The sequence below is a fragment of the Patella vulgata genome, chromosome 1 (assembly GCF_932274485.2).
Source record: "Patella vulgata chromosome 1, xgPatVulg1.2, whole genome shotgun sequence".
NCBI lineage: Eukaryota > Metazoa > Mollusca > Gastropoda > Patellidae > Patella > Patella vulgata.
Genome location: NC_065879.2, coordinates 29,180,049 through 29,205,486, shown reverse-complemented (window position 1 = coordinate 29,205,486; position 25,438 = coordinate 29,180,049). Strand labels below are relative to the sequence as shown.

Genomic DNA, 25,438 nt, shown 5'->3' with positions numbered 1-25,438 from the left:
AGATAATCTAAATGGGCATATTCGTCTGAATTGTTACATACTTTGTAATGTAAACATGTCCGACTAAACTGCGTAGTCAAATGAAGAAAAAAGCAAGAGAAACATTGCCAATCAGCATATTCCTGAAGCAATGGCCCGGGAAATCACTCTCCAGCCATTGCTGTATTGAGACTTAAAATTTGAGTATTACGGAGCGTGTCCCTTCACAGCCTCCAATCAAATCTCTCCTAAATAAAATTTAGGGAATTTTCATGACTTGACCGGGGTGCTGATATCAAGAAAAAAGGATGTTAAACCGTTACAATTCTAGAGATTACAATTATTATCCGATTCACAACGACGTTTCAATATATCACCGTTAAACCATAATGATGGTTGAGTTCGAATTTCGTGAAAATTGGACCGAATCTGCTTGAAAAAATGGCCGCTCCATGTACGCAAATAATATCAAGGTTGTGGACCATCTAGAAGTCACAGTTTTTACCTGATCTTGATGAAACTTAAAATATATGTTTATATCCCAAAGATCTCGGTCCCTTCCGATATTCGTGCATATCGGACGGTAACTTTTGTACAAAAAAATCTAAAAATTGTTTAGCTTGTTCTCTGTTCATAGCGAGAACTGTCAACTCTCATAATGTCCTTTGGGGTGAATAGAAGACATGTTTTTAAAAGGCATTTAAAATATACGCCTTCTGGTATTATCAGCACATGGCATTTCTTCGTTTCGTATTGAATTTTCCGGTAGTTCTAATTTTGACAGCAGAATAAAAAATACGCGGGTAATAAAGGAATCCCGATCATCAAGTCGCATTATCATAGACACCATATTGGTTATACATCCACTGATTGTGTGTCGTTCTCAACGGTACCATACGCGATTAATGATTCGGTTTCAGACTGCGCTATGAATCTAATTAAAATAGCCCGTTTAAGCGCATTTATTCAGTTTTTGACGATCTAAGCTAAAATGGCGACATTATCGAGATTTTGAACGGGCAGGGTATAACTTAATAATATAAGTGGACGGATCATAATATGGCGACTGATAAATGCCATGATTTGCTATCACTGCCGGTCGAGTGGTACCGTGTCTATCCAGTAAACTATGAGAGCTGTGACTTGTAGAATCACTTTAGGTCTGCTGGCGTGCAAAAAATTGCATTAAAAATTTTCGACCAGAAATGTGCATATTTTGTTTTGAAATACAAATTTTGAATTTTTCCTTCACGGAAAAAAACAACTGTTAGGATAAAAAATTGTTATATCCCCTCTTAATGAAAATAATAAACCATAAACAACGCAGTCGACGCGTGGTACAGAGATTCATTTTAATTCTTCAAAGATTAACGAAATTGGTTTATGTTTACAGTATCTACCATTCATGTAAAAAATAACAGACATGTAATTATTCCTTTTCACTTCTTGAAATCAATATGATTCAACTTTAATTCCATTAATTGCCATTTTTCTAGGCAGAGATTAACATCCGGTGTTCTGGTTTATATCGTTTAACAATAGATGCCCCAACAATGAAATATCCAATTATTTATATTGTAGTGTAATAAAAAAAAATACCGGTATCCGCAAACCTCGCGGTGCACTTTCCAGACAAAGGCAGGGGATCACTTGAGATTGGCAATATATTTAACAGCATTATGACATCCTTGAAAATACAGAACGGTAATACTTTAGGGGGCATACACATTTTCACCAAGACAATATAGTTAATACTAAATAGTTACTGCAGTTTAAACACAACAATAAATACAGTAACTCTCCTTTGAGAAATCTAGAAATGAAATGGGTTGAAATGGGGTTTAACGTCCTACTTTTCAACACTAACCGGATAATAAAGACGGCTATAGGCCAATCAGTGTGCTTCGAAGTTTTGCCATTGGCGTTTCGGCCTACTTCACCGTCCTGCACCACTGATTAGGGAAACAAAAACGAGGAATGTTCTCAGAAAACACCAGAACCGCCTGATCCGTAAATTCGTGTCATACTTAATGAACCACCGTTATATACCGGAATAATCACAACATACACATATGTAGAAACTTACCCGTTAATTGATACGGTATCGCCCTAGCGTAATACTCGGTGTAACGAACTGTACGTAAATCAAATGAGACCTAAGCTAACCATTACAATAATGATCATAATATCCGAATGTGTATTTGGCCACTTACAGTAAAATTCAAAATAATCCCGTACGATATGTAGGAATGCAATGCTGTCAGTGTATTTCCGTTTTCAGAATTTATTGAAAGAGGAGATCATAAATCATTCAGCAACACCTTCAATGCACACATCGTTCAGTGTATATCACCGATTTCCAGAAATACAAATAACATCAAACAAAGATTTTTATCGTATAAAATGGGGCTCAACGTCCTACTCCGACTGGGTTAATTAAGACGGCATACGCCATACAGTGTGCTACGAGGAAAAGTTTGCCCGGGCAGCGGCACTATGGCCTACTCTTGTATAGAATTCCAACTGTCAAGGGATCTTTTACATGCACGTCAATGTATACACGGGACCTCGATTTCTTGTCCCACCCGAACGACTTGACAACTGACAAGGAGTCACCACTTCGGAAAATAACGATGAATTTCCTCGGCCAATGCAGGGATCAGTATTAAATGCGAACATCATGTTTTTTATTCGCTGTTAAGTGGCACTGTTAATATGTATAGGACTTAAATCTCCCAGTTGAGTAAAACTGGTCAATTTTTTAGGGAATTTGTTATAATATGACAGCAATCCAGGAATTGTAGCTCGTTGCCCAACAATTATTGCTCATTGCTTCCAGCCTGGACCGTATTTATGCTTCAACCAACAAACAATATAAACTGGGAGACCAACAATTAGATAACAACGAAGGTGTTTTATACTTAACGTAGAGATTGCAGATGGTTATAAATGTAAACTCGTTATGTAAACTCGTTATAAATGTAAACTCGACATAAACAGATGGTTATAAATGTAGACTCGACATAAATGAATTAAGTACATTTGTCCATAACCACTATAGTACTATCTCATTTCGCAACAATACTAGAATATCTCAAGACTACTATTTCAGATGGTAATAAGACTACTATTTCAGATGGTAATAAATGTAAATTCATTAGATGGTTATAAATGTAACCTCGACATAATGAATTCAGAACATTTCTTCATAACGACTATAATACTATCTCATTTTCCCAATACTACGAAACTATCTCTAGAGTACCATTTCATTGAAATCATTTGTTCATTCAATTTTAAGGAACTACTTCAATTAGTGTTTCCGTAGTTTATATTTTGTCTGACGCAAGGTTACTTGACATCCGACAAGTTAACCTAGTAGACCGAATAAGTAGGCGGATTAATGTCAGCAGCCGGTCATAACACAGACATCTTAACGACGCCTTTCTCAAAATATGTTAGATCTTTTAAAGCAGAGAAACACAGAACCTTCCAAACGCTTAATGTTCAATTATCGCTTTTCTATTCAGTCGATTCCATTACACATCCAAATCGGTATGACAAAACCCGAAATTTTTAAAGGTTTATTTATGTGTTTTTTTTGCGGTCAGTGTTAAATATTTAACCATTTAATTTTGTGCGTTCTGTTAATCAGGAAGTCAAAACCGCGGGAGGAGCTTTATATATTACGTCACTACTGGAGGATGGAATACAATCTACATCAGTGGTTCTCTTATCCAGGTGTGCCGCTCTTTTTTTTACGTGTCCTAAGGTGTGCCGTTGGCAAAAAAAAAAAGGTTGAGAACCACTAATCTATATAATGCCAGCGTGGACCCAGTGATTTTTGCAAAAGGGTGTGGGGTGCAAATTACTGTTTATGGAATGGTTGGGGCTTTGGAACAATACACTTCTCGTTATTTAAGTCACACATATTATTTTGTCTAATTTAGGTCTCCCTTGTTGTTACAGAGAGAGAGAAATGGGGTTTAACGTCCACTCGACACAAACTACGTCATTTCGGGACTAACACATGGTTCAATTTTATTTAAATAATTCGCTTGCGCGTAGGGGTCTTTAGCAGTGGGGGAAAACCGGAGGACCCGGAGAAAACCCACAAGGTTGGTCATTCGACCCGACTCCTTGTCACGTACAACTCGGGAATCGAAACCACACTAGTTGACCCAATGACAGACCTTATGCTAACCATTCGGCCATCCCCCACCACCGCACAGCTTGTTGTTACAAATGGCAATACATATGCCCTATCCTACACGCACGACAGACGAATTAACACATTAACGTATCTCAAGACAGTTAATGATGTAAGTGCTAAATAATATGTAGGTTTGTAATATTTCACAGTATCGAGTGTACTAGAGCTATTGGGTGTCCAATATATTTTGCAGAATCCCCTGAAATGAGGGAGACTATTAGATTATGGAAAACCATATTAACAAAATATCGATAAACATAGGATTTTATAACAAGAAGTTGTATCACAATAAAACATGTTTAAGTGCTTTGGAATAACATTATAGTGTTTGGTTATGTTAAATCAGGCACTTGCAGTCACGGCAATAAAGGTATTCTGTTCCTCATATATGCAGTGTTATTCCATAATGACAACAGCATTTTTAATTGGATCCCACAATGAACTATCTGAATAGATACATTAATTTATTTTTTTTTTTTAAAAACTGTTGTATTTGTATATAGTATATTAATGAATTAATGATGCATTTATATAAAGAGATGGCGGTTCTTGCTCAGATAGGTTAATAATACCTTTACCTAATGAAAAATGAATATACTGAAAATTTTAGTCTGTTTACTTTATTCTGAACAAAGTTATAAATGTATGAATTTTGAGTCACAGATAATACTAAATACTCTGGACTGTCAAGTAACATTGCCACGATAATAAACGAGGTCTCGATATTCCAGTTTAACGAAGATAATATGGCTGATATTATAATGGTGTGATAATCTGCTATCGCTAATATGATTAATGCTTCTTAAATTAACCACTTTAAGGTCAACTTCCTAGTAAGTCGTAAACCTGTCACCACTTTTCAAGCCGTCATTGGTAACGACGTTAATCCCATCTATTGTTTTTGTTGATTTATTATATTGTTTAATCTTTTATGCATTGTTCATCTATCGACATGTCAGTTTTAATTACATTTACTTTTATCTTTTTATCTGATTTTCCTTAAATATTACAAAATTTGTACATTGAAGGCAGTCACTACTTAAGTTAGGATGCCTTACTAAGTGCAGTAACTGGCCTGTCAGTACTGTATGACGTTATATATATATTTATGTTCCGGTATATTAAAGAATTGAAGAATCATTCGAAGTCTGTTATATCCGAAAAGAGAATTTACACCTCTAAAATATCGTCTAATCCACTTAGTAACTTAGCCAGTCGATGATCTAAAGAGTCGATTGTGGGTTGTCTAAAAAATAATTATATAACATTTAAACCCGGAAACAAATGAATTATTTTTTTCTTTTTTTTTTTTAAAGTAACACCATTTGACTTAAAATGCTTTTTGTAAGTTGGGGGAGGGGGGAGTGGCTGAATGGTTAGCGTGCGCGCGCTGTATCATAAAGTCGACTGGCGTGGTTTCGTATCCCCGGTTGTACGTGACAAGGACTAGGGTCGCCTGTCCAACCTCGTGGGTTTTCTTCGGGTCCTCCGGTTTCCTCCCACTGCTAAAGACCCCTATGCGCAAGCGAATTATTGAAATAAAATTAAACCATATGTTAGTCCCGAAATGACCTAATTTTTGTCGAGTGGACGTTAAACCCCATTTTTCTCTCTCTCTCTCTTTAAGTTGGGTTGTCATCAAAGTCGCCTAAATCGCAAATATCTACGCATATGTCTGCGATATCACCTCTGTGGAAGCGGACGTAAAATACAACTAACTCACACGCATATTCCAGATTGGCGAAGACGTATATCTTAATTTTGTAGACACGCCACCCGTAGTGTATACTCATTATCATGTTTGATTGAGACAAATCCTAAATTTGGTGAAACTGAATTCCTTAATTCCAATTTAATCAATTATGGTAATGTAAGTTATTCTGGGGTCTTGATAAATTTAATTTTGTATCGGGTGAGAAATTTATAAATACATACATATCTAAATCAATAGTGTTATTTTGTAAGTTTAAATGACAGTCTCGTTTGAAAGCAATTAACAAAATATACCTTTTCTAGAATAACTCACGACGTATTGTAGGTCTGTCTTTATTAAATAATTTAAAACCAATATGGTATGTTTCTTTCAACATTTTGTAAATTACGAAAATCCAATTTTCACACCCTTTACATTTTAATCGTGTTTATTACTGTCCTCGCTATATTATAGATCGGGGATTGTGAGCTTCTTGCTGGGATTGTTCAGCTAAACCTTTTAAGGAAACTGTTCGAAATTCAGACATGCGCATGTATACGTGGAGTTATTGTCACGGTTGTAGTCTCGGTCACCCAGAACCTCCTAGTCTTCAACATACGGAGGGTCTGGGAAGGTTGTTAGTATTTGACGTAAAGTCCATTGCCCTTGCGTAACCGGGAGTTTGGTTTTTAATGTGGTTGATTATCCAGTCTCTTTAGCCAAGTCAAGTAAGAGTTGCACCCCTTCCCACAATAAATCCCATAATTCTTGCATTAATATAAACAAACATGGATCGTGACGACGAATTAGGATTAATTTTAAAAGCATAGATATGGTCCATGAATAGAGAAATTTTACAATAAAAAATTGAGAGTGTCAGATATTGAACTCGCATGCAATCAAATGGATTTTTTGAAATGACATTCTTAAATTAATTTCATAGGCGTAAACATCTTGTTTTAAGAAGAGTTACCTCCCTTAGACTCTGTTTATGATAATGTGAAAGACCGGATTATCTAGCCAATTTTTCTCAAATGTTGACAACCTGTCCAGACTAATATTCGTAGAATATTTTTCTGGGTGATAGAGACTATCACGGTTGTCGAAACTCTATAAATGATCTACAGGGCCAAGATTTTAAAACATGCTGGAATTGCTCTCCAGGGGCGCCTTCAAAATTAAAAGTTACGTATGTATCTTATACAATGCCTTGTACACACCCTATACAGATTTTTTTGTTTTATATTTTATGATCAAACTTGCTCCTGCCACCCTACCGTGTACATATTCCAAATTTCATAATTTCCCAAGTAGAGATATGGCGTCTCTGCCGTCTCCCGTCTTCATTAGCCCATGGAACTGAACAGTAGGATGTTAAATCTAATTTTGTTCATTCGTTCATTTTGAATATAATGGACAGTTTTATAAATAATAGACGATTGTTTAAGAAAAGCGTACATTCTCCTATATAATGGTTAAAAACATCAAAGGGTGACGTCATATCTATGTTTTAAATAATAATACGGTTTTTTAAATCGGATAAAAATTATGACCTCTATAGGGTCCACAAGCTAAAAACGCGATTTTTCGTACAATCAGGGGCCATAATTCAGGAAGTTACGTTCCGATATGCGCGAATATCGAAAGGAACCGAGATCTTTGCTTTGGGTTATAAGCATCCATTTCAAGTTTAAACCAGTTCGGATAAAAATTGTGACTTCTACAGTGTTCACAAGCTAAAAACGTGATTTTTCGTACAATCAAGGGCCATTATCCATGAAGTTACAGACCGATACATGCCAATATCGAAAGGAACCGAGATCTTAGGGTGATAAACCTATATTTCAAGTTTAATTGAAATCGGATAAAAATTGTGACCTGTAGACTGTTCACAAACAATTGTGGACGGACGTCCGGACGGACAGGGGCGACGACAATATACGTCCACATGAAAACGTGGGAGTATAAACATGACACCATTCAAAGTATCCATACGTTAGTCCCGAAATGACATAGTTTTTGTCGACTGCACATTACCCCCCTCCCCCCCCCCCACACACACACACACTCCGCCCCTCCCCCCCCCCACACACACACACACTCCGCATGCAAAGTATGGTGGAGGTCTGCATTACTGCTTGATTTCATCTCATATTACACTCAAGATCTAGCACACCCCTTCAACATGGTTTAGATGTAGATATAGCACCGTAATAAAAGAAAAAAGGACGAGGTTGAATGATGAATTTTTATACGTATATATCGATATTAATACCATTGGCACAACAAGAAATCGGTAGCAGTCTAGTTATTTTGTACAAAAAGCACGAAAGGTGAGCTAAATTCTATAAAATATTACACATACAATAACATGACGAACAGTAAACGTTGCAAAATAAATCCGGTAAGTAGTACCAGGCGTTCTAGAGAGTATAAGCACACCCCGTATCATCACGACACCCACCATTGCTTATAACTACATGTAATTGGAACGATCGTTTAATTCTGCAAATGGATATTGATATTCTAGCAATGAGCTAACAATAAACCGACGCTACTGTTTGGAATCCATATTGTCTCTCATTTGAAATTGCCTGTGATAGCAGGGGCGTTCCGGGGTCTAAAAATAAAGTTTACAGAGAGTCCACCACTTCTCAAAATGTGTACATTCCTTGAAATAATTATATAGGGGGCAAATATGTCGATACAGTGTGATAAACTTTATTAAATGTAATAACAAACTGTTCTTAAACATGAAATTAACCAATTAATGTCATAAACTGTTATAAGATGTCGCTCAATGTTGATTTACCTCTTTATTTACTACACTGGGTTGTATCGAAAAGGGATAAATAATCTAATAGACGTTGGTAAAAGATAATTAAATCCATTAGCCCTTGTAAGATTTATCAAATAAACAAGATATTCGTCTTATTAGTGCCATGTTCATTAACTTAATCCCCCGCAACTTCTTAAATATGCTCCGTAAAAGATGTGATTAAAACGTAGCTGAATTACTCACCAGAAAAAGGATTAAAAAATAACATGCTAGTTCAATATTGCTTTAGAATCTTGAACTGAAACACAATCTACCTTGTGCACAACATGTGCCTCTAGCCAGTCAATGAATGCAATGGGCATGGATTTCAGAAGGCGATGACTACTGGGTAAATGCTAATTTCGGTGCCGAGGGCTGCAATATGTCCGCAGATAGCATAAATTGTCCATCTTAATGCATCTATTAAAAAGAAAAAAATTATTAAAACAAGTATCCAAAAAAAACAGTGAGTATTGCCCACGTCTCAAAGAAATACGACCAAATGTCATAATATTAACAATAAGCGACCACGCTATAGTCTTGTCTGTGAAAATATCTTAGATGATTGTTTTGCGTTTTCCTTCTATTTTCTTTCTAGTGTTTCAGATTAGATGCATTCATGAAACCACTACCCCAAGGCTTACGATACATGTTATACCCAAGCAAGTCTTTCATTGTCGTATTCGTAGATAATGTAGCTACCTCATATTATTAAACTTAATTGAAAGACATTATTATCTAAACACACCCGACTATATTTCATTCAGCGAGATCGGTTTGGCTCTCGATTAGCGTTCCCAGGAGTATTTGGAATGAAAAGCACTTGTAGGAGGATGGACAATACTGTCTGCCATTTAATTCCCATTTGAGTGACCATAAGATGATCTTCATACAAGAGAACATGGCGTTTATTACCACGTCCACTCAAAATTTGCTTAAACTCAGACTACAGCTTGGCCAGATCAGTTAGTAGTTAACATAGTTTAAATGGCAGTGTTGCCGTCCACCGATTTTACATGGTGTATTAGAGTGGGTTAAACAATTTCAAATATAATTAAAAAGAGGGGATCTTAATGTTTTATCAGTAAAATCTCCGCAAAAGTTCCAAATTTGACGCATATACGGAAGACCATATTTTGGCCAAAGGTCACCGTAGATTTTCCCATTGACTTTAACGCCAATTCTCGTCTCTTTTCCCCTAAAGACAAAGCGCTAGAGAGAGAGAGATGGGGTTTAACGTCCACTCGACACAAACTAGGTCATTTCGGGACTAATTTTATTTCAATAATTCGCTTGCGCGTAGGGATCTTTAGCAGTGGGAGGAAATCGGAGGACCCGGAGAAAACCCACGAGGTTGGACAGGCGACCCTACTCCTTGTCACGTACAACCGGGGATTCGAAACCATGCCAGTTGACTCAATGACAGGCTTTATGATACAGCGAGCACGTGCTAACCATTCGGCCATCCAATCCCCCCGCTAGAGAGATCATCACTCTAAAATTATATTTCGAATCTGTTTAAACTACTCTATAAAACTCGGTGGGTGCCAACATTATTCTTTAAGATCAGACACAATAAATAACATCTGTAGACAGTTTTCTAGTATTACCGTAGTAGATTTTATTTAAAGGGACTATCCCTTATTTGAACAGAGTATCAAAAATAAAAGTCTGAGTATGTATGAAATTTAAACGCCAAAATATAGAGGAATGGTGTATTGACCGTATCTCAAAATATTAGCTCAAAATATTGAGTCGTTTGGACGTGATCGTCAAAACTGCTTATCCGGACACGCAACCCTTTTAAGATTTCGGGTCAATTTTTTTCGTTGGGAGACCTGATAATCGATTCCCGTTCATTGAGAGGTCTATACAGTGAATGACTTAAATGCTGTACTTGATAATGAAAGGTAAATTTCACCTACACATTATTTTTATATAAAAAATGTCTGGTTTTATCTAGACACGCATAATACAGCTTGGGACACCGGTCTCCATTTCCAGATGAAGACTGACGGGTTTCAGTTATTTGAAAACTTATCCCAAATATTGAGTTAGTTGCTCGGCCTTTAGGTAGAGGATTTTAAGGGATTTTAAAACAAAATTAAACAGTTTTATTCTTCAAAAAATTATCGGGGTTAGCCCTTTAATAGTCTCCTTTTTATCCCGCGTCGAACGAAGTTAAAGAGGGGTATTGTAATGGGCTCCGTTCGTCCTGATTTCGTTTCCAGAGCATGTCTCATAAACCGTTCAAGATATCCTTTTGAACCTTTGTACACATATCAACCTATTACAGTAGTTGTGTATTTTGCAATTTAGGAATTTTTTAGATTTATTTTTTGTTATTTCATGGGTACAAATGATGTAAAATTTTGTTTTCGGAGCATTTCTCATAAACAGTTCAAAATATCTTTTTGAAGCTTTGCACACACATCATCCTATTACCGTAGTTGTGTATTTTGCAATTTAGGAATTTTTTAGATTTATTTTTTGTTATTTCATGGGTACAAATGATGTAAAATTTTGTTTTCGGAGCATTTCTCATAAACAGTTCAAAACATCTTTTTGAAGCTTTGCACACACATCATCCTATTACCGTAGTTTTGTATTTTGCAATTTAGGAATTTTTTAGATTTATTTTTTGTTATTTCATGGGTACAAATGATGTAAAATTTTGTTTTCGGAGCATTTCTCATAAACAGTTCAAAATATCTTTTTGAAGCATTGCACACACATCATCCTATTACCGTAGTTCTGCCTTTTGCTGATTAGAAATTTGTCGGATTTAATAAGTGTTGTGTTTCCATGGAAACAAAAAAATTCTCTGTTGAATGATTTTTGAATTTTTACTACACATTTGACTTAGTTTGGGGGTATATAATCTTTTTGAAACTTTGTACAAACATCAAACTATTATATTTTCTGATGTATAAGCTTAATGTTTAACATGCAGCAGCTGATTGGGGTAGCAACAAACCTTACAGGGAGTAGCGAGCGTCGCTTGCCCAGCTACTGTTGTTTATACTCACGGCTTCCAAACAAGTGCAAGAGAGCGGGATGGTGACGACTAGTCATCTTGTTCTTTTTCTTTTCTATTTGCATTATTTTATTTTGGCTTTTGTATTTTTTGTCGACTATTTTATCATGGTCCAATAACGCGGAATGTAATATAGTTTGGGAGCTGGTATAATATTTGCAATATTTGTTCCAGCCACGTAGAGTTTATTCTCGGTGTTGACTGTGCCGTTCATCCGATCTCAAACCTTCTTGCATAATTCGAATCCGTTAGATCAACAAACCGATTTTTAAAATATGCAAAACTACTTTGCCTCCACTCCGTTGGTTAAAGGCACAACCTTGAAAGGAAAAGTAAATTATGAAATGAAATGAAATGGGGTTTAACGTCCTACTGTTCTGCTCCTAACCCGGGCTAATGAAGATGGGCATACGCCATACAGTGTGCTATGAGGGAAATTTTGCCCGGGCAGCGGCACTATCACCTACTCTATATCGAATTCCAACTGCCAAGGGATCTTTTACGTGCATTCCAATGTATACACGGGACCTCGGTTTTTCGTCTCATCCAAAGGACTAGACAGCTGTCCTTGCCAGGCCCTCCGTCCTGCATCACTGACAAGGGGGAACCACGCCGGCCAATGCAGGGATCGAACACCCGACCTCCAGGCTAGCGAGCCAGCGCCTTACCCACTTAGCCACGTGATCCCCTAATTAAATTATAAATCCGAATCCTGCTGAATGATGCCTTTTAAAGATTAACGAGCCACTTATTGTTTTAAATATTATGGGCAATAATAAAATTAGATTGATAAATTAGTTCTAAATTGAAATCTTTGTTATTAGAGGCGCGTGTCTGGATAGATGACATAGTTGTTCATAATCTGTCTCTTGCCTAGCACTCAATGATTGCAAATGCGTATGAACTAGCTTTTTCGTTTAATGCTGATAACATTACTATAAACAATACGCGACAACCCGGAAATTAGTTTTAATTAAGATTCTATTTTCAGTTGTGCAAGCTGAATGTTTACTTTTCTAAAAGAGTTACCTTGGTTTTGATCAATTGTTTGATAATTTGACCAGCTCGAATCGGCACTACCAGACTTGCTAAAATCAATGTTAGTGTGTAAGACACTTTGTTAATCAATCGTCAAACACGCGCGTCTTTTAATGAAAATCATACACACAGGACAAGAGTGGGTGACATACCGCCTTAATTACAAACTATAAAAATTAGGAACACACTTTAAGAAATCAATCAACGACGCGTCTTGGTGTGGAGTAGAAGTCGGAGCTAGTGGTTCGAACTCTTGTATGATTTTCACGTAGCTTCATTTTGGAAAACTTACCAGGTAGAGTTGTTTTACTTTTTAATATTAATTATCAGTTTCCTTTGTAAATCTTTTCCTTTTCTGAGAACCGTTTAACCTTACAAAGTTTGTCATTTTCGCATCCACTATACCAGAACGTGCCCATTTGCCTTGAAATCTAGTCATATGAGGACTCTTAGAATTAAAGTTAATTGTTATATCTACAAGAAATAGGTTCCAAAGAAGTTCTATTTTAAGATATTGTTATTGTTTAGTTATTGTTTCCTGTTCTTGTTTCTTTAGACATATAATTGTATAGAAGCGCTGAAAACTCTTCGTCGTCATTATCATATATTGAATGGGGATTGTTGCTTAACAATTACTTCATTTTTACTTCATAAAATTTTAATGCGATTTTAATTGCTTATAGCCACGGGAGCAATATCACCCCAATTATGAAGAACAGTTACACTTTATTTTCAAGTAGGAGTTTTTCTGAGCTTTGTTGGGGATTGAAACATGTTATTTGACTTTCTTTCACTCGATGTACTTGATGTACTTCCGCGAGCAAGAAGCTAAATACACCATAAATTTTAATTAATGCCGAAAAATTGTTTATATTGTATCTTGTTGTCTGTAAAGTTATAAACTTGTGTTTTATTCTGGTAAGTGTTTTTTTTTTTAAATAAACAGGTCACAAGTTTATTGAATTATCAGTTTAAATTCACAGATCGTAACTTCACTTCGTGGGGGGTTTATTGTTGCAAAAATGTTTATGAGGAAGCCGCGGTGAATCAGTGAGTAAGTCGATCTCGGTGTTGGCCGAGAAAGTTCCCCGGGATTTTCCAGCGTATTTCTCCCTTTGTCGGTGGTGCAGGACGGAGGGACAGAAGTAAAAAAAAGAGTTGGCCTCAGCACGTTTCCCGATGAAACACTGTATGGTGAATGCGGTCTTCATCAGTCAAGTTGGTGCATAAGTCGGATCGACGATATACAAACTCTTCGTTCATATTGGGCACTGACACCCTAGTTATCGAATTGGCATGTTTTAAGTTAGTACACATTTTAAATGTGAACGTATACTAGTAGTTCTTGGCTTCCTCTGGACGTAGCAGATGACGCCAAAGAGGTTTAAGAACCTAGTGGTAACTCCTGAGCAAATCGCTTGGAAAAGGATCGACCTGCAAAAAAAATCTGTGGGATATCTAAATTAAACAAAAATATTTACGAGGGCTGCCTGAAAGTTATAAGCCTGAAAAGGATAGATCATAAGAACTGCAACTGTCGTATTAGTATATATTATCTTCGTACCTGACCATCTTGTGGACCTACCCATTGAAATCGCCAGAAATGGACCAAATTGGCTACAGGGCAGTCACCAAGTAATTGCAACTAAACGGACTAACCCCAGCACTGATACATGCGACACGATCTTCACTTTAGGGGATGGTGCACCTTCCGTAAAGAAGTGGGCTGCGGATTTTAAGCGTTTCAGAGAGCCTTGAAGCAAGACCCTGGTAATTTTTGGCCAGATTTGTATGAGATCTGTTTCAACAAATGGCAACGGAAATAGCCGGTCGTCATTTTCAAAGTAATACTGACGTAATGTCATCTGTGAATGACTTTCTTCCAGACCTTGCAACATCGTTGGTAAAAGTATGTACACCGCGAAAGGGGCTATGTAGAAGTATTGGGTTACTAAACACATAGGCCCACAATATCGTGGGTGTTCATTAGATGAATGCCCAGAAGGAGTTCGAAGATGAGCATTTTCTACTTAGGCCGAGCAGCGAGAATGCTCACTAGTCCGCTGGTTCATTAGTCCGCCGATATCTATTACTATCTTTTTTACGATTCATGATCACATACAAATGCACACCCTTAACAAACTCCGACAAGAATACTAACGCACCCATCCTAACAATGAAAAGTGACGCAGCCACGCTGACATAACGCACCCAACCTATCAATGAAATGTAACGACACGCCCACCCTGCCATAACGCACCCAGCCGGACAATGAAATGTATAGTACCAATCTCGACCGACAATGAAATGTAATACACCAACCCTGACAGTTGTTTCGATTGATCGATATCTTCTAATATTCGAAATATCGTTCTAATGATTTGTTATATTAAAGTATCGTTGTGTTGTGCTCATATAAAATGTTCTGAAACCTTCAGGAGGTCATGGGGTCGTTGGTTCTTTTGAAAACCAAGTAACAATATTTTGACTCTTGACTTCCGTGTTTGACCTTGACCATGACAAAACATGGCCTAAAACCTTCAGTAGGTCCTGCTGTTTTGTTCTTTTGATACTCATATTTTAAAAAAGTTACTAAGTTCATTAAGAAGTATTTTCTGATCAGAGTAAACAGAACGATAAGTAATTTGATTGGTCGAGACTTTGACGCTCGATAACTTTGATTCTAATTGAGTGAGAGTCGTGACACTTCGTGTATAGTTTTATTACATCAATACCTTGACGAAGTTCGATGGTGAGTAGAGACTTAAGTATCATTAATCGAGACTTTGGAGTTATAATGTTCAAACCTGGTGTAGGTGTTTATTAGGTGAATGCCTCGACTGTTCAATCATGCGCAATTGCCACTAAGGCTAAGCATAGATAAGCAATTTGATTGGTTGAGACTTAGGAATACGATAACTTTGGTTTTTTATTGGGTGAGATTGATGAAACTCAGAGTATAGATTCATTATATTGCATACCTTGACTAAGTTCAATGACAAAATTTTATGATTGGACAAGACATTGGTACATTGCTGCTTTTAATTGAGGTAGAATGTTTGAACTTGGTGCAGATGTCCATTAGGTTAATGTCTTGACTGAGTTCATTGATTAACATTTTCCACTTAAGCGAAGCAATTTCATTGGTCGATGGTTTGGAACAACATAACGTTGATTCTAACTTACGGAGAGTGAAGAAACGTAGTGTAGAGTTTCACTAGCAGGTAGTGAACATTTTCTGCTTAGACTAAGTATAGATAACCAGTTTGATTACTCGATACTTTTCACAAAAAAGTATATGTGCAATTAATATGTGTCACCTATTTATTTTGGGGTTGCGGCGGGCGACATCAGCCTCCGAGGTGGCTTGTATTTTTCAAAAGAGTTTGCCAGGAATGGCATCTTGGTCAAATTGTCTTTATCCGAAGATAATATCCATCAAACAAAAACAATCCTTTGGGCATTGATGCGAATTTGTTTACAATTGTAAACCAAGCTAATCGCCTACCCATGAGACCTTCTGTATAGATGCTAGCTATAGTGTAATGCAAGTTAAACACGTTCGGCCATGACAAATTATCGTAATGTACTCATCACCAGCAAACCGTTAACCCCAAAAATAACATTGTCCCAAGGTTATTCCAAATATGTTTCTTTGCCTGGCTTCTTTTAAATGACCCCGACTCATTGTTGTCTTTCTATATAGGAACTACATAGGGTGTAGATTTACGACACGTATAAAGTAAAATTGAGAAACACGCAAAAATTCAATTTTTATACGCCCAAAATTTCTTGTTGACGTATATTGTCGTCACCCCAGTCCGCCCGTCGGTGCACAATTTATTTCTGCACGTCTACAGGTCACCATTTTTCTTCGATTTTAACGAAACTTGAAATATAGGTTTATAACCCAAAGATCTCGTAACTTCATGAAATATGGCCCCAGTTTGTACGAAAATCACACTTTTACCTTGTGGTCACTCTAAGAGGTCACAATTTTTACCGATTTTGATGAAAATTTAAAGCTATGTTTATAACCCCTTTCGATATCGGACTGTAACTTCCTGGAATATGACCCTTGATTGTGCGAATAATCGCGTTTTTAGTTTGTGTTGTAATTGAAGGTCACAATTTGTATCCGATTTTAAAAACCGTTCAAATTAATCACCGCTACACCCTAATGATAGTTGAGTTCAAATTTCGTGAAAATCTGACCTAAAATGACCGCTCCTCGTACGCAAATAGTGTAAAAGTGTGTGACACCAAGGTTGTGGATCCTTTAGCGGTCACAATTTTATCCCATTTTGATGAAACTTAAAATATGTTTATATCCCAAAGATCTTAGTTCTTTTCGATATTCGCGCATAGTGGACCGTAACTTTACAGATTATGGCACCTGATTGTTCATTCTAGATGTCCCAATTTTCATCGGATTAAAAAAAAGGTTAAAAATGTCACCTTTACACTATAATGATGGTTTGAGTTTGAATCGAACCGTAACTGCTCGACACAATGGGCGCTCCACGCACGCAAATAGTGTAATACAAAGGTTGTGAACCCGCTCGAGGTCACAATTTTTATCCGATTTATATATATATATATATATATATATAGATGCTAGCTATAGTGTAATGTAAGTTAAACACGTTCGGCCATGACTAATTATCATAATGTACTCATCACCAGCAAACCGTTAACCCCAAAAATAACATTGTCCCAAGGTTATTCCAAATATGTTTCTTTGCCTGGCTTCTTTTAAATGACCCCGACTCATTGTTGTCTTTCTATATAGGAACTACATAGGGTGTAGATTTACGACACGTATAAAGTAAAATTGAGAAACACGCACAAATTCAATTTTTATACGCCCACAGTGTCTTGTTGACGTATATTGTCGTCACCCCAGTCCGCCCGTCGGTGCACAATTTATTTCTGCACGTCTACAGGTAACCATTTTTCTTCGATTTTAACGAAACTTGAAATATAGGTTTATAACCCAAAGATATATATATATATATTTATAATCCAAAGATACCTGTCCCCTTCGACAGTCGCGCATATCGGACACTAACTTCCTGGGTTATGGCCCCTGATTCTACGAAAAATTGCGTTTGATCTTGTGGACCCTAACAATTTTTATCCGATTTCGATGAAATTTATATTATGTTTATATCCCAAAAATCGGATTCTACGAAAAATCGCGTTTTTAGCCTGTAAACCCTCTAGGGATTACAATTTTTATCCGATTCAAAACTACGTTCTAATATATCACCGTTACAACATAATGACGGTTGACTTCGAATTTTGTGAACATCGGACCGAAACCGCCCGACAAAATTGGCCTCTCCGCGTACGCTAATAGTGTAAAAGTATGCAATACCAAGGTGTGGACCCTCTAGAGGTCATAATGTTCACCCGATTTTGATGAAACTTAAAATATATATTTATATCACAAAGATCTGGGCTCCTTTCGATACTTGCACGTATCGGACCGTTCCTTCCTGGGCTATAGCCCAAGATTGTATGCAACATCTTTTTAAGCTTGTTTTCTGTCCAACTCTTGCAAAATGTGGGCGCATTTTGGATGACAACCTCTTGTTATCTTACCCCAAAGCTTAATTTCAATACAGACATTAGTAAAGGGCACAGACGATAATCCTATCCATTCGTTTCTAGACATTTTAAATAAATATGCCAAACCTGAAATTGTAAATATGTACATAACCTTTTTGTTCATTTTCTTTTTGTATTAACGATTGGTTATAATCGATAAAAAATACTTAATGTATTTTAAAAATATCCTAAATACCTAAGGTTTGTTGGATAAATGGTGTCGCTATATTTCTCACGGACGGGTAAATAACTTGGATGTAATCTTGTTATCAACTGCCTTTTCTTTAATATATAATATGACTCCAGTTTTCACGGTAATCTTCGGGTATTAATGGTAATGATTAGATTACATGTTCATCCTACTTATAGAACGTCATTACAGATCTATATCATATACCATATAGTATTTCTATTTGTATGTTTCAGGAATTTTCAATGGAACTACGTGTAGCCATTATGTACAATATTGTTTGTTTGGCGTTCTTGTGTATATTTGGTGATAATTACTGGTATGTATATATTTTTTTTAACTGTTTCGGAAAATAGTTTGAATCTGGTTATATATGTATTGTATCAAATTTTCAAATGGAATAATAAAACACCCGGCCATTTAAACTGTGCTAGTTCTAAGGTTGTGTGTTATTTCCATTTAAATTGTTAGGTCGCAGTATCCTGTTCTGTTTCCAAAACAATAGATGTATTATTGTCTCGGTGGACTAAAAATGCCTCGAGATAAAACGCTGAACTCCAGGAACCTGTTCTATTTCTAAGTTGATTCAGCGCAACATTCCACAGTTTTTGTCACACCAGTTAGTAAGGACACTGTAACAGTCTTCCAGATAAAGGTTGCATGTACCTTCACTGGAACTTCAATTATCATTAAGCTCGGATCATATACTCACGTTTGAAATGTGACAATTCAGAATTGGGTAACTTGACGTTTTATTTGAAATCACTTACCCTTATGACAAGGAATGCGTTGGGGGCAGGGCGAGGGTATTTGTGAAATAAAATTCGATCGTGTCTTATCTCTTATTACTTCAGTTTGTTATATAGAAGGATAACTCGTGCTTGTCATTTTTGTCGTCACTTCCCATTTCTTCAAGTGTTTGTTACACATCTACCGTAGCAACGATCTCTATGTTAAAATTATATTTGGAATATGTTTGTCACATATGCAATCATGACTGACACCAGTATTTGTTCTTTAAGTGCAGCTAATGTTTTATCATTTGGTAGAGCCTTTTAACAACTACGCGTGTCATGTAATTTTTTGGTCCGAGATTGGCCGAGACTTTGGAACACAATAACTCACCTTCTAATTGAGCTAGAATGTTCAAACTTGGTGTAGGTGTTTATTAGGTCAATGCCTTGATGGGAGCTCGAAGATGAGCATTTTCTGCTTAGGGTAAGCAGAGATAAGCAATTTGATTGGTTGATGCTTTGGGACACGATAACTTAGATCTATTTAAGTGAGAGTGATGAAACTTGGTGTATAGTTTTATTACATCAATACCTTGACTAAGTTCGACAATGAGCATTTTCTGCCCAGGGTAAGCAGAGAGATAAGCAATTTCATTGGCCGAGACTTTGGAACACAATAACTCTCTTTCTAATTGAGCTAGAATGTTCAAACTTGGTGTAGGTGTTTATTAGGTGTCTTATTAGGTGAATGTTTAAACTTTATGTAGATGTTCATTAGGTGAATGTCGTGACTGAGTTCAATGATTAACATTTCGAGCTGAAGCTAAGCAGAGCTAATCGATTTCATTTGTCGATTGTTTGGGACAAGATAATCTTGATTCTATCTGATAGAGAGTGATGAAACTTAGTGAAAAAAATAAATGTGCGATTGATCAATGTGTCATCTATTTATTTTGCAATTTCGGCGGGGGACATCAGCCTCACTGTTGGCTTGTTTTCCGTGTTTTGGGTTGACCTATTTAAAATAAAAGTGAAATTCGCGGCTTCTTGCCTTCGCTTTGCGTTTATAGACTAATAGAGACGCGAAGGCAATAAGGCAAAAATTCTCGCTCCGTCGCGGCTTCTTTTTGTTGTGGGTTAACAGTGTGTGGCAAGAAGGCATGACTCCCTGGCTTCGTACTGATTATTTCTTGACTTCGCACTGTTAATTGTAGCGAAGCTAAGGTACCAAGAAGCAAAAGGGTACTTATCGGCTTCCATATAAAACATATTTTTGATAGAAAAAAATGTATTTAGACCAGTCATAACAGTCCTTATGAGCGGATCATGTCATCGAATGTTTTGAATGGACGTTAAACCAGCGGCTGCCAGGCAGGATACGCCCACATTTTCGAGAGATGGATAGAGAACAAGCTAAGAAGAAAGTGATTTTTCCTACAATCAAGGGCCATAATTCTGGAAATTACAATTCGATATGCACAAATATCGAAAGGAACCGAGATCTTTGTTATACGCCCACATTTTCATGTGGACGTATTATGCCGTCGCCCCTGTCCGTCCGTCCACAATTCTTTGTGGACTCTCTACAGGTCACAATTCTTATCCGATTTTTACGAAACTTGAAATATAGGTTTATCCCCAAAAGATCTCGGCTGCTTTCGATATTGGCATGTATCGGATCGAAACTTCATGGATCATGGCCCCTGATTGTACGAAAAATCACGTTTTTAGCTTGTGGACCCTATCAAGGTCACAATTTTTATCCGATTTATTTGAAACTTGAAATGTAAGTTTATAACCTAAAGATCTCGGTTCCTTTCGATATTCGCGCATATCGGACCGTAACTTTCTGAATTATGGCCCCTGATTGTACGAAAAATCGCATTTTTAGCTTGTGGACCCTATAGAGGTCATAATTTTATCCGATTTAAAAAACCGTATTATTATATCACCGTTACACCCTGAGGACGACTGAGTTCGAATTTCGTGAAAATCGGCCCAAAATCGGATAAAAATTGTGACCTCTATAGGGTCCACAACCTTGATATACCATATTTTTACGCTATTTGAGAACGAACGGCGGCCATTTGTGACCTGTAGAGTGTCCACAAACAATTGTGGACGGACGGACAGGGGCGACGACAATATACGTCCACATGAAAATGTGGGCGTATAAAAAAAAAACACAATTAGCAATTGCGGATAATTTGAATGCGTGTCTTCCGCCTGCATGGACCCAGGGTTTAGTAGAGTAAAACGGAACAATACCAGTGGGGGTAGCGAGGATGTGGGAAATAAATTGTGTAGTCGTCTGAATTGAACACTCTGAGGTTTCGTGTAGATTGCATTGCAGTTTCAAATTGACCACTTAATTGAGCCAACGTAGGTTTACAGTCGTTTTGGATTTGGATAAAAAAAAAACAACCCTGTTTTGTTAATTAGGCCCTAGATCCCCCAAAAGTTAGAATTCATATAAGCAATGTTAACTGTATATGACGGAAAGTCGGGTAATCAGCTTTTACTTCCACGTGTTATATTATACAGAATGGCATTTGTTTTTAAATCATTGTACGCTGAAAGCCAAGTCCCATTTTTACGAGCAGATTTGTTGTTGAGTAAAATGGTGTTTGTCTCGTAAACATTAATGTCGGAATGTCATTACAATGTAAGCAACTAAATTCTTCACAGATTTAAATGTAATTTACACACTATGTATTTCCTTATGAAAGAAAAGGATTAGATCTGTGTTAATAGAGCTAACAATAAGCAAAGTCTCAAGGATGAAATAAAATATATGTATATATATAGTTAGACCGCAGTATTTGGGTTTTGCAATGAGTATGTTTATGTACCGTTGGTGATTTTACACAGGCAAAATAAAAATATCAACACAGTTCACAAGTTATACGTTTTGGGCCAAAGTGCAATATTTATATATACCTACCCTCGTGTTCGACACCCGTGCCATAAGATCACGTAAATAGAGAAACAGATCACTCATGGCAGGAGACGCATTACAAGAATCTAATACGCTTCACGGTAATTTGTAGTTGTATCCCCGCCCACTTCCGAAATGGTCTGGTTTGAGACTAGTGGACCCCTCTCTCTCTCTCTTTCTCTCTCTCTCCCATATAAGTACGCTTTAATATCGACTAAATTTTTATTTTCTATTTTTCAGTGTATGTTTAAAAGCCAAAACTAGAGACCATCTTGTGATTAAAAGAAACGTCAATTATATGTCAGAATCTTATCCTGGCCCAGATAAACGTTTTTTGTATGACTTTGATAGTAAAAGACCATTCGATCCTTTGGCCAGTGGTTTGATAGGCAAACGTTTTTATGGACCATTTGGAAAACGATATCGCGATATGTTTTGGAAGCGGCCATTTGATCCATTAGCAGCAGGACTCATAGGAAAACGACATATGGACCCACTAGCCGCAGGGCTTATTGGAAAACGAACGATCGATCCCTTAGCTTCTGGACTTATTGGAAAACGAACAATCGACCCCTTAGCTGCTGGACTTATTGGAAAACGAACAATCGATCCCTTAGCTGCTGGACTTATTGGAAAGCGAACAATCGACCCCTTAGCTGCTGGACTTATTGGAAAGCGGACAATCGACCAGTTGGCTTCCGGTCTTATTGGCAAACGGATGATTGATCAATTGGCGTCTGGACTGATTGGTAAAAGATCCACCATAGAGATAGGTTCTGGGCGTTTTGTTAAAAGATCAATAGATCCGTTGGCTACTGGACTCATTGGCAAAAAGTCGATAGATCAGTTAGCTTCTGGACGTATTAGCAAAAAATCAATAGACCATTTGGCCACTGGACTCATTGGTAAAAAATCGATAGACCCTTTGGCCACTGGACTCATTGGTAAAAAATCGATAGATCAGTTAGCCTCTGGACTTATAGGCAAAAAATCAATTGATCCTTTAGCTGCTGGACTTATTGGTAAAAAATCCATAGATCAGTTAGCCTCTGGGCTTATAGGCAAAAAATCAATTGATCCTTTAGCTGCTGGACTTATTGGTAAAAAATCCATAGATCAGTTAGCCTCTGGACTTATTGGCAAAAAGTCAATTGACCCTTTAGCTGCGGGTCTTATTGGTAAACGCACCATTGACCCCCTTGCAACAGGACTTATTGGTAAACGCACCATCGACCCACTTGCAACAGGACTTATTGGTAAACGCACCATCGACCCACTTGCAGCAGGACTTATTGGTAAACGCACCATAGATCCGTTAGCTGCTGGTCTTATCGGGAAAAGAACAATTGACCCTTTGGCTACTGGCCTCATTGGAAAAAGAAATATGGAGTCAAAATATCATTCATATATTGAGGAAATGAAATCAAAAAGGTATCTTGATCCTTTAGCTAGTGGAATTGTCGGGAAAAGGCAATTTGACAATGATGTTGCTGAAGAACTGATGCAGCCGTACGATCTTGTTAGAAAACGAACAGTTAATTCTTTTTCATCCCTGTCAGGTCAAAATGATTTAAATAGAGCTAGTGCAATGGATTAAGCAAAAGAGGATTTAAATAATACACATTATAAAATGGTTTACAGTTTCATCAAAAACTATTCTTTTACGTGAAGACAATGCAAAAATAATGATCTCTTGGTAGTTATTCAGTGATCATCGGGAATGAACAATATAATCAACAAACTTGTTATCTGAAGATTTATTTACCAATAAAAGACATAATTTACTTTCAAACTAAAATAAAAGATTTGATAATAATTATTGTGAACTCTAACCTATATAATTACATATTTGAAATGTACATTATGAATCAAGCTACTAGCTAGAACCTATTCTCTTTATTTGTTTGTAGATGGCAACAACATTGCTGTAATAAGGAATAATACATATCATTCCCTTTAATGACATAAAGGGCATCTCATATGAGCGTTACTGATATAACTCTTTTTTATTTTTTGTTAATCACAATTAACTTGAATTGGCTGCTTATTTACCCGCTTATATATTACATGTAATCCTGCTTTATTATGGAAATTAAGAATTTGATTATTGTCATGTTGTTTAGTCCATGGCCTATGCTTATTGAGTGGTCACAATATATATTTTATTTCAAGGCCTTGAACAGAATATAATTTAACAGTCAAAGATAACACTTTAAATTTTTTAGTTTCTGTGTAATAATTATACATAAATACCCAAACTATATTTTATTTATTATTACCCCATATTATTTTATGTACCGATGTGTGTAATTTATTTAAATACAATTATGAAGTTTAAGATATTTATGTAAAGGTTTTAAAACTATTAATAAAATAATATGAACTATTTATATATAAATGATATTTGTAAAGAACGATGTGCTATAAATTAAAATCTCGATTAAATACCATATTTTATTACCTAGCTCTTGTAGGAAGTGTAACCATAACATTATCCTCGCCTCCCCCCAGTATTGGCGCTGCCCTTTTGAACCCTAAGTATCCGCCTTGCCCTCTTAAACCTTTTTCATGCAATATCCGCGTTGTTCTCTTAAACCTATGTCATGCCGTATCCGTGTTGCCGCCTTAAACTGTATGTCATGCAGCATTCGTGTTGCCCTCTTAAAACTTATGTCTTCCGGTGTCACAGCTTTGATTTATTTTAAAAGAAATTAAGAATTAAGAAGAAAGGGTAGGGACCAGTGTAGCATTCCGAGGAATATTCTGTGCGAGTAACACACGGTACCAATCCCAGCTAGTTCTTATTAAAGACAAACAGTCACTAAGGTATGCATAATCAAACATTTCCTGAGAAACTGACAGCACTATAAAACATACAGATGTCTACCAGCAGAGTTCAAACCAAAGTCAACATTATTTGTGTAGTCCTTTTTGATGTAAATGGGGGCCATATCGAATGCATCAGCCATGAATCAGAATGTGTCCTCTCATTGATCTTCATATTTTCTAATCTAAATTAAAATCTCTCGGGCATCAAAACTGTACCCATCCCAAACCGTTACTAGTAAAATATATCTGCGACGACTCCAGTAATGTTCTAATCTCAGACTGAATCTATGAAAATACTCTACTCTATGTAGACTGATGGAAATGAAATGAAATGAAATGGGGTTTAACATCCTACT

The 25,438-nt window shown here is 36.7% G+C and overlaps 1 protein-coding gene across 2 annotated transcripts in view; it reads left to right on the top strand.

The window, feature by feature from the left end:
* The window catches only part of LOC126827053 (LWamide neuropeptides), a 54,466-nt gene extending 29,843 nt beyond the window's left edge, over window positions 1-24,623 (top strand). The window contains exons 1-3 of one of the 2 annotated variants that reach the window (XM_050556239.2): window positions 12,936-13,073; window positions 18,818-18,900; window positions 22,494-24,623. In XM_050556239.2, coding sequence (XP_050412196.2) covers window positions 18,827-18,900; window positions 22,494-23,850 — 1,431 coding nt within the window. In that variant the 5' untranslated portion in view covers window positions 12,936-13,073; window positions 18,818-18,826 and the 3' untranslated portion in view covers window positions 23,851-24,623. Of the gene's footprint in view, window positions 1-12,935; window positions 13,074-18,817; window positions 18,901-22,493 lie in introns of those variants that run through there. The other variant, XM_050556234.2, reaches the window with a different exon arrangement.
* Window positions 24,624-25,438: the final 815 nt, after the last annotated feature.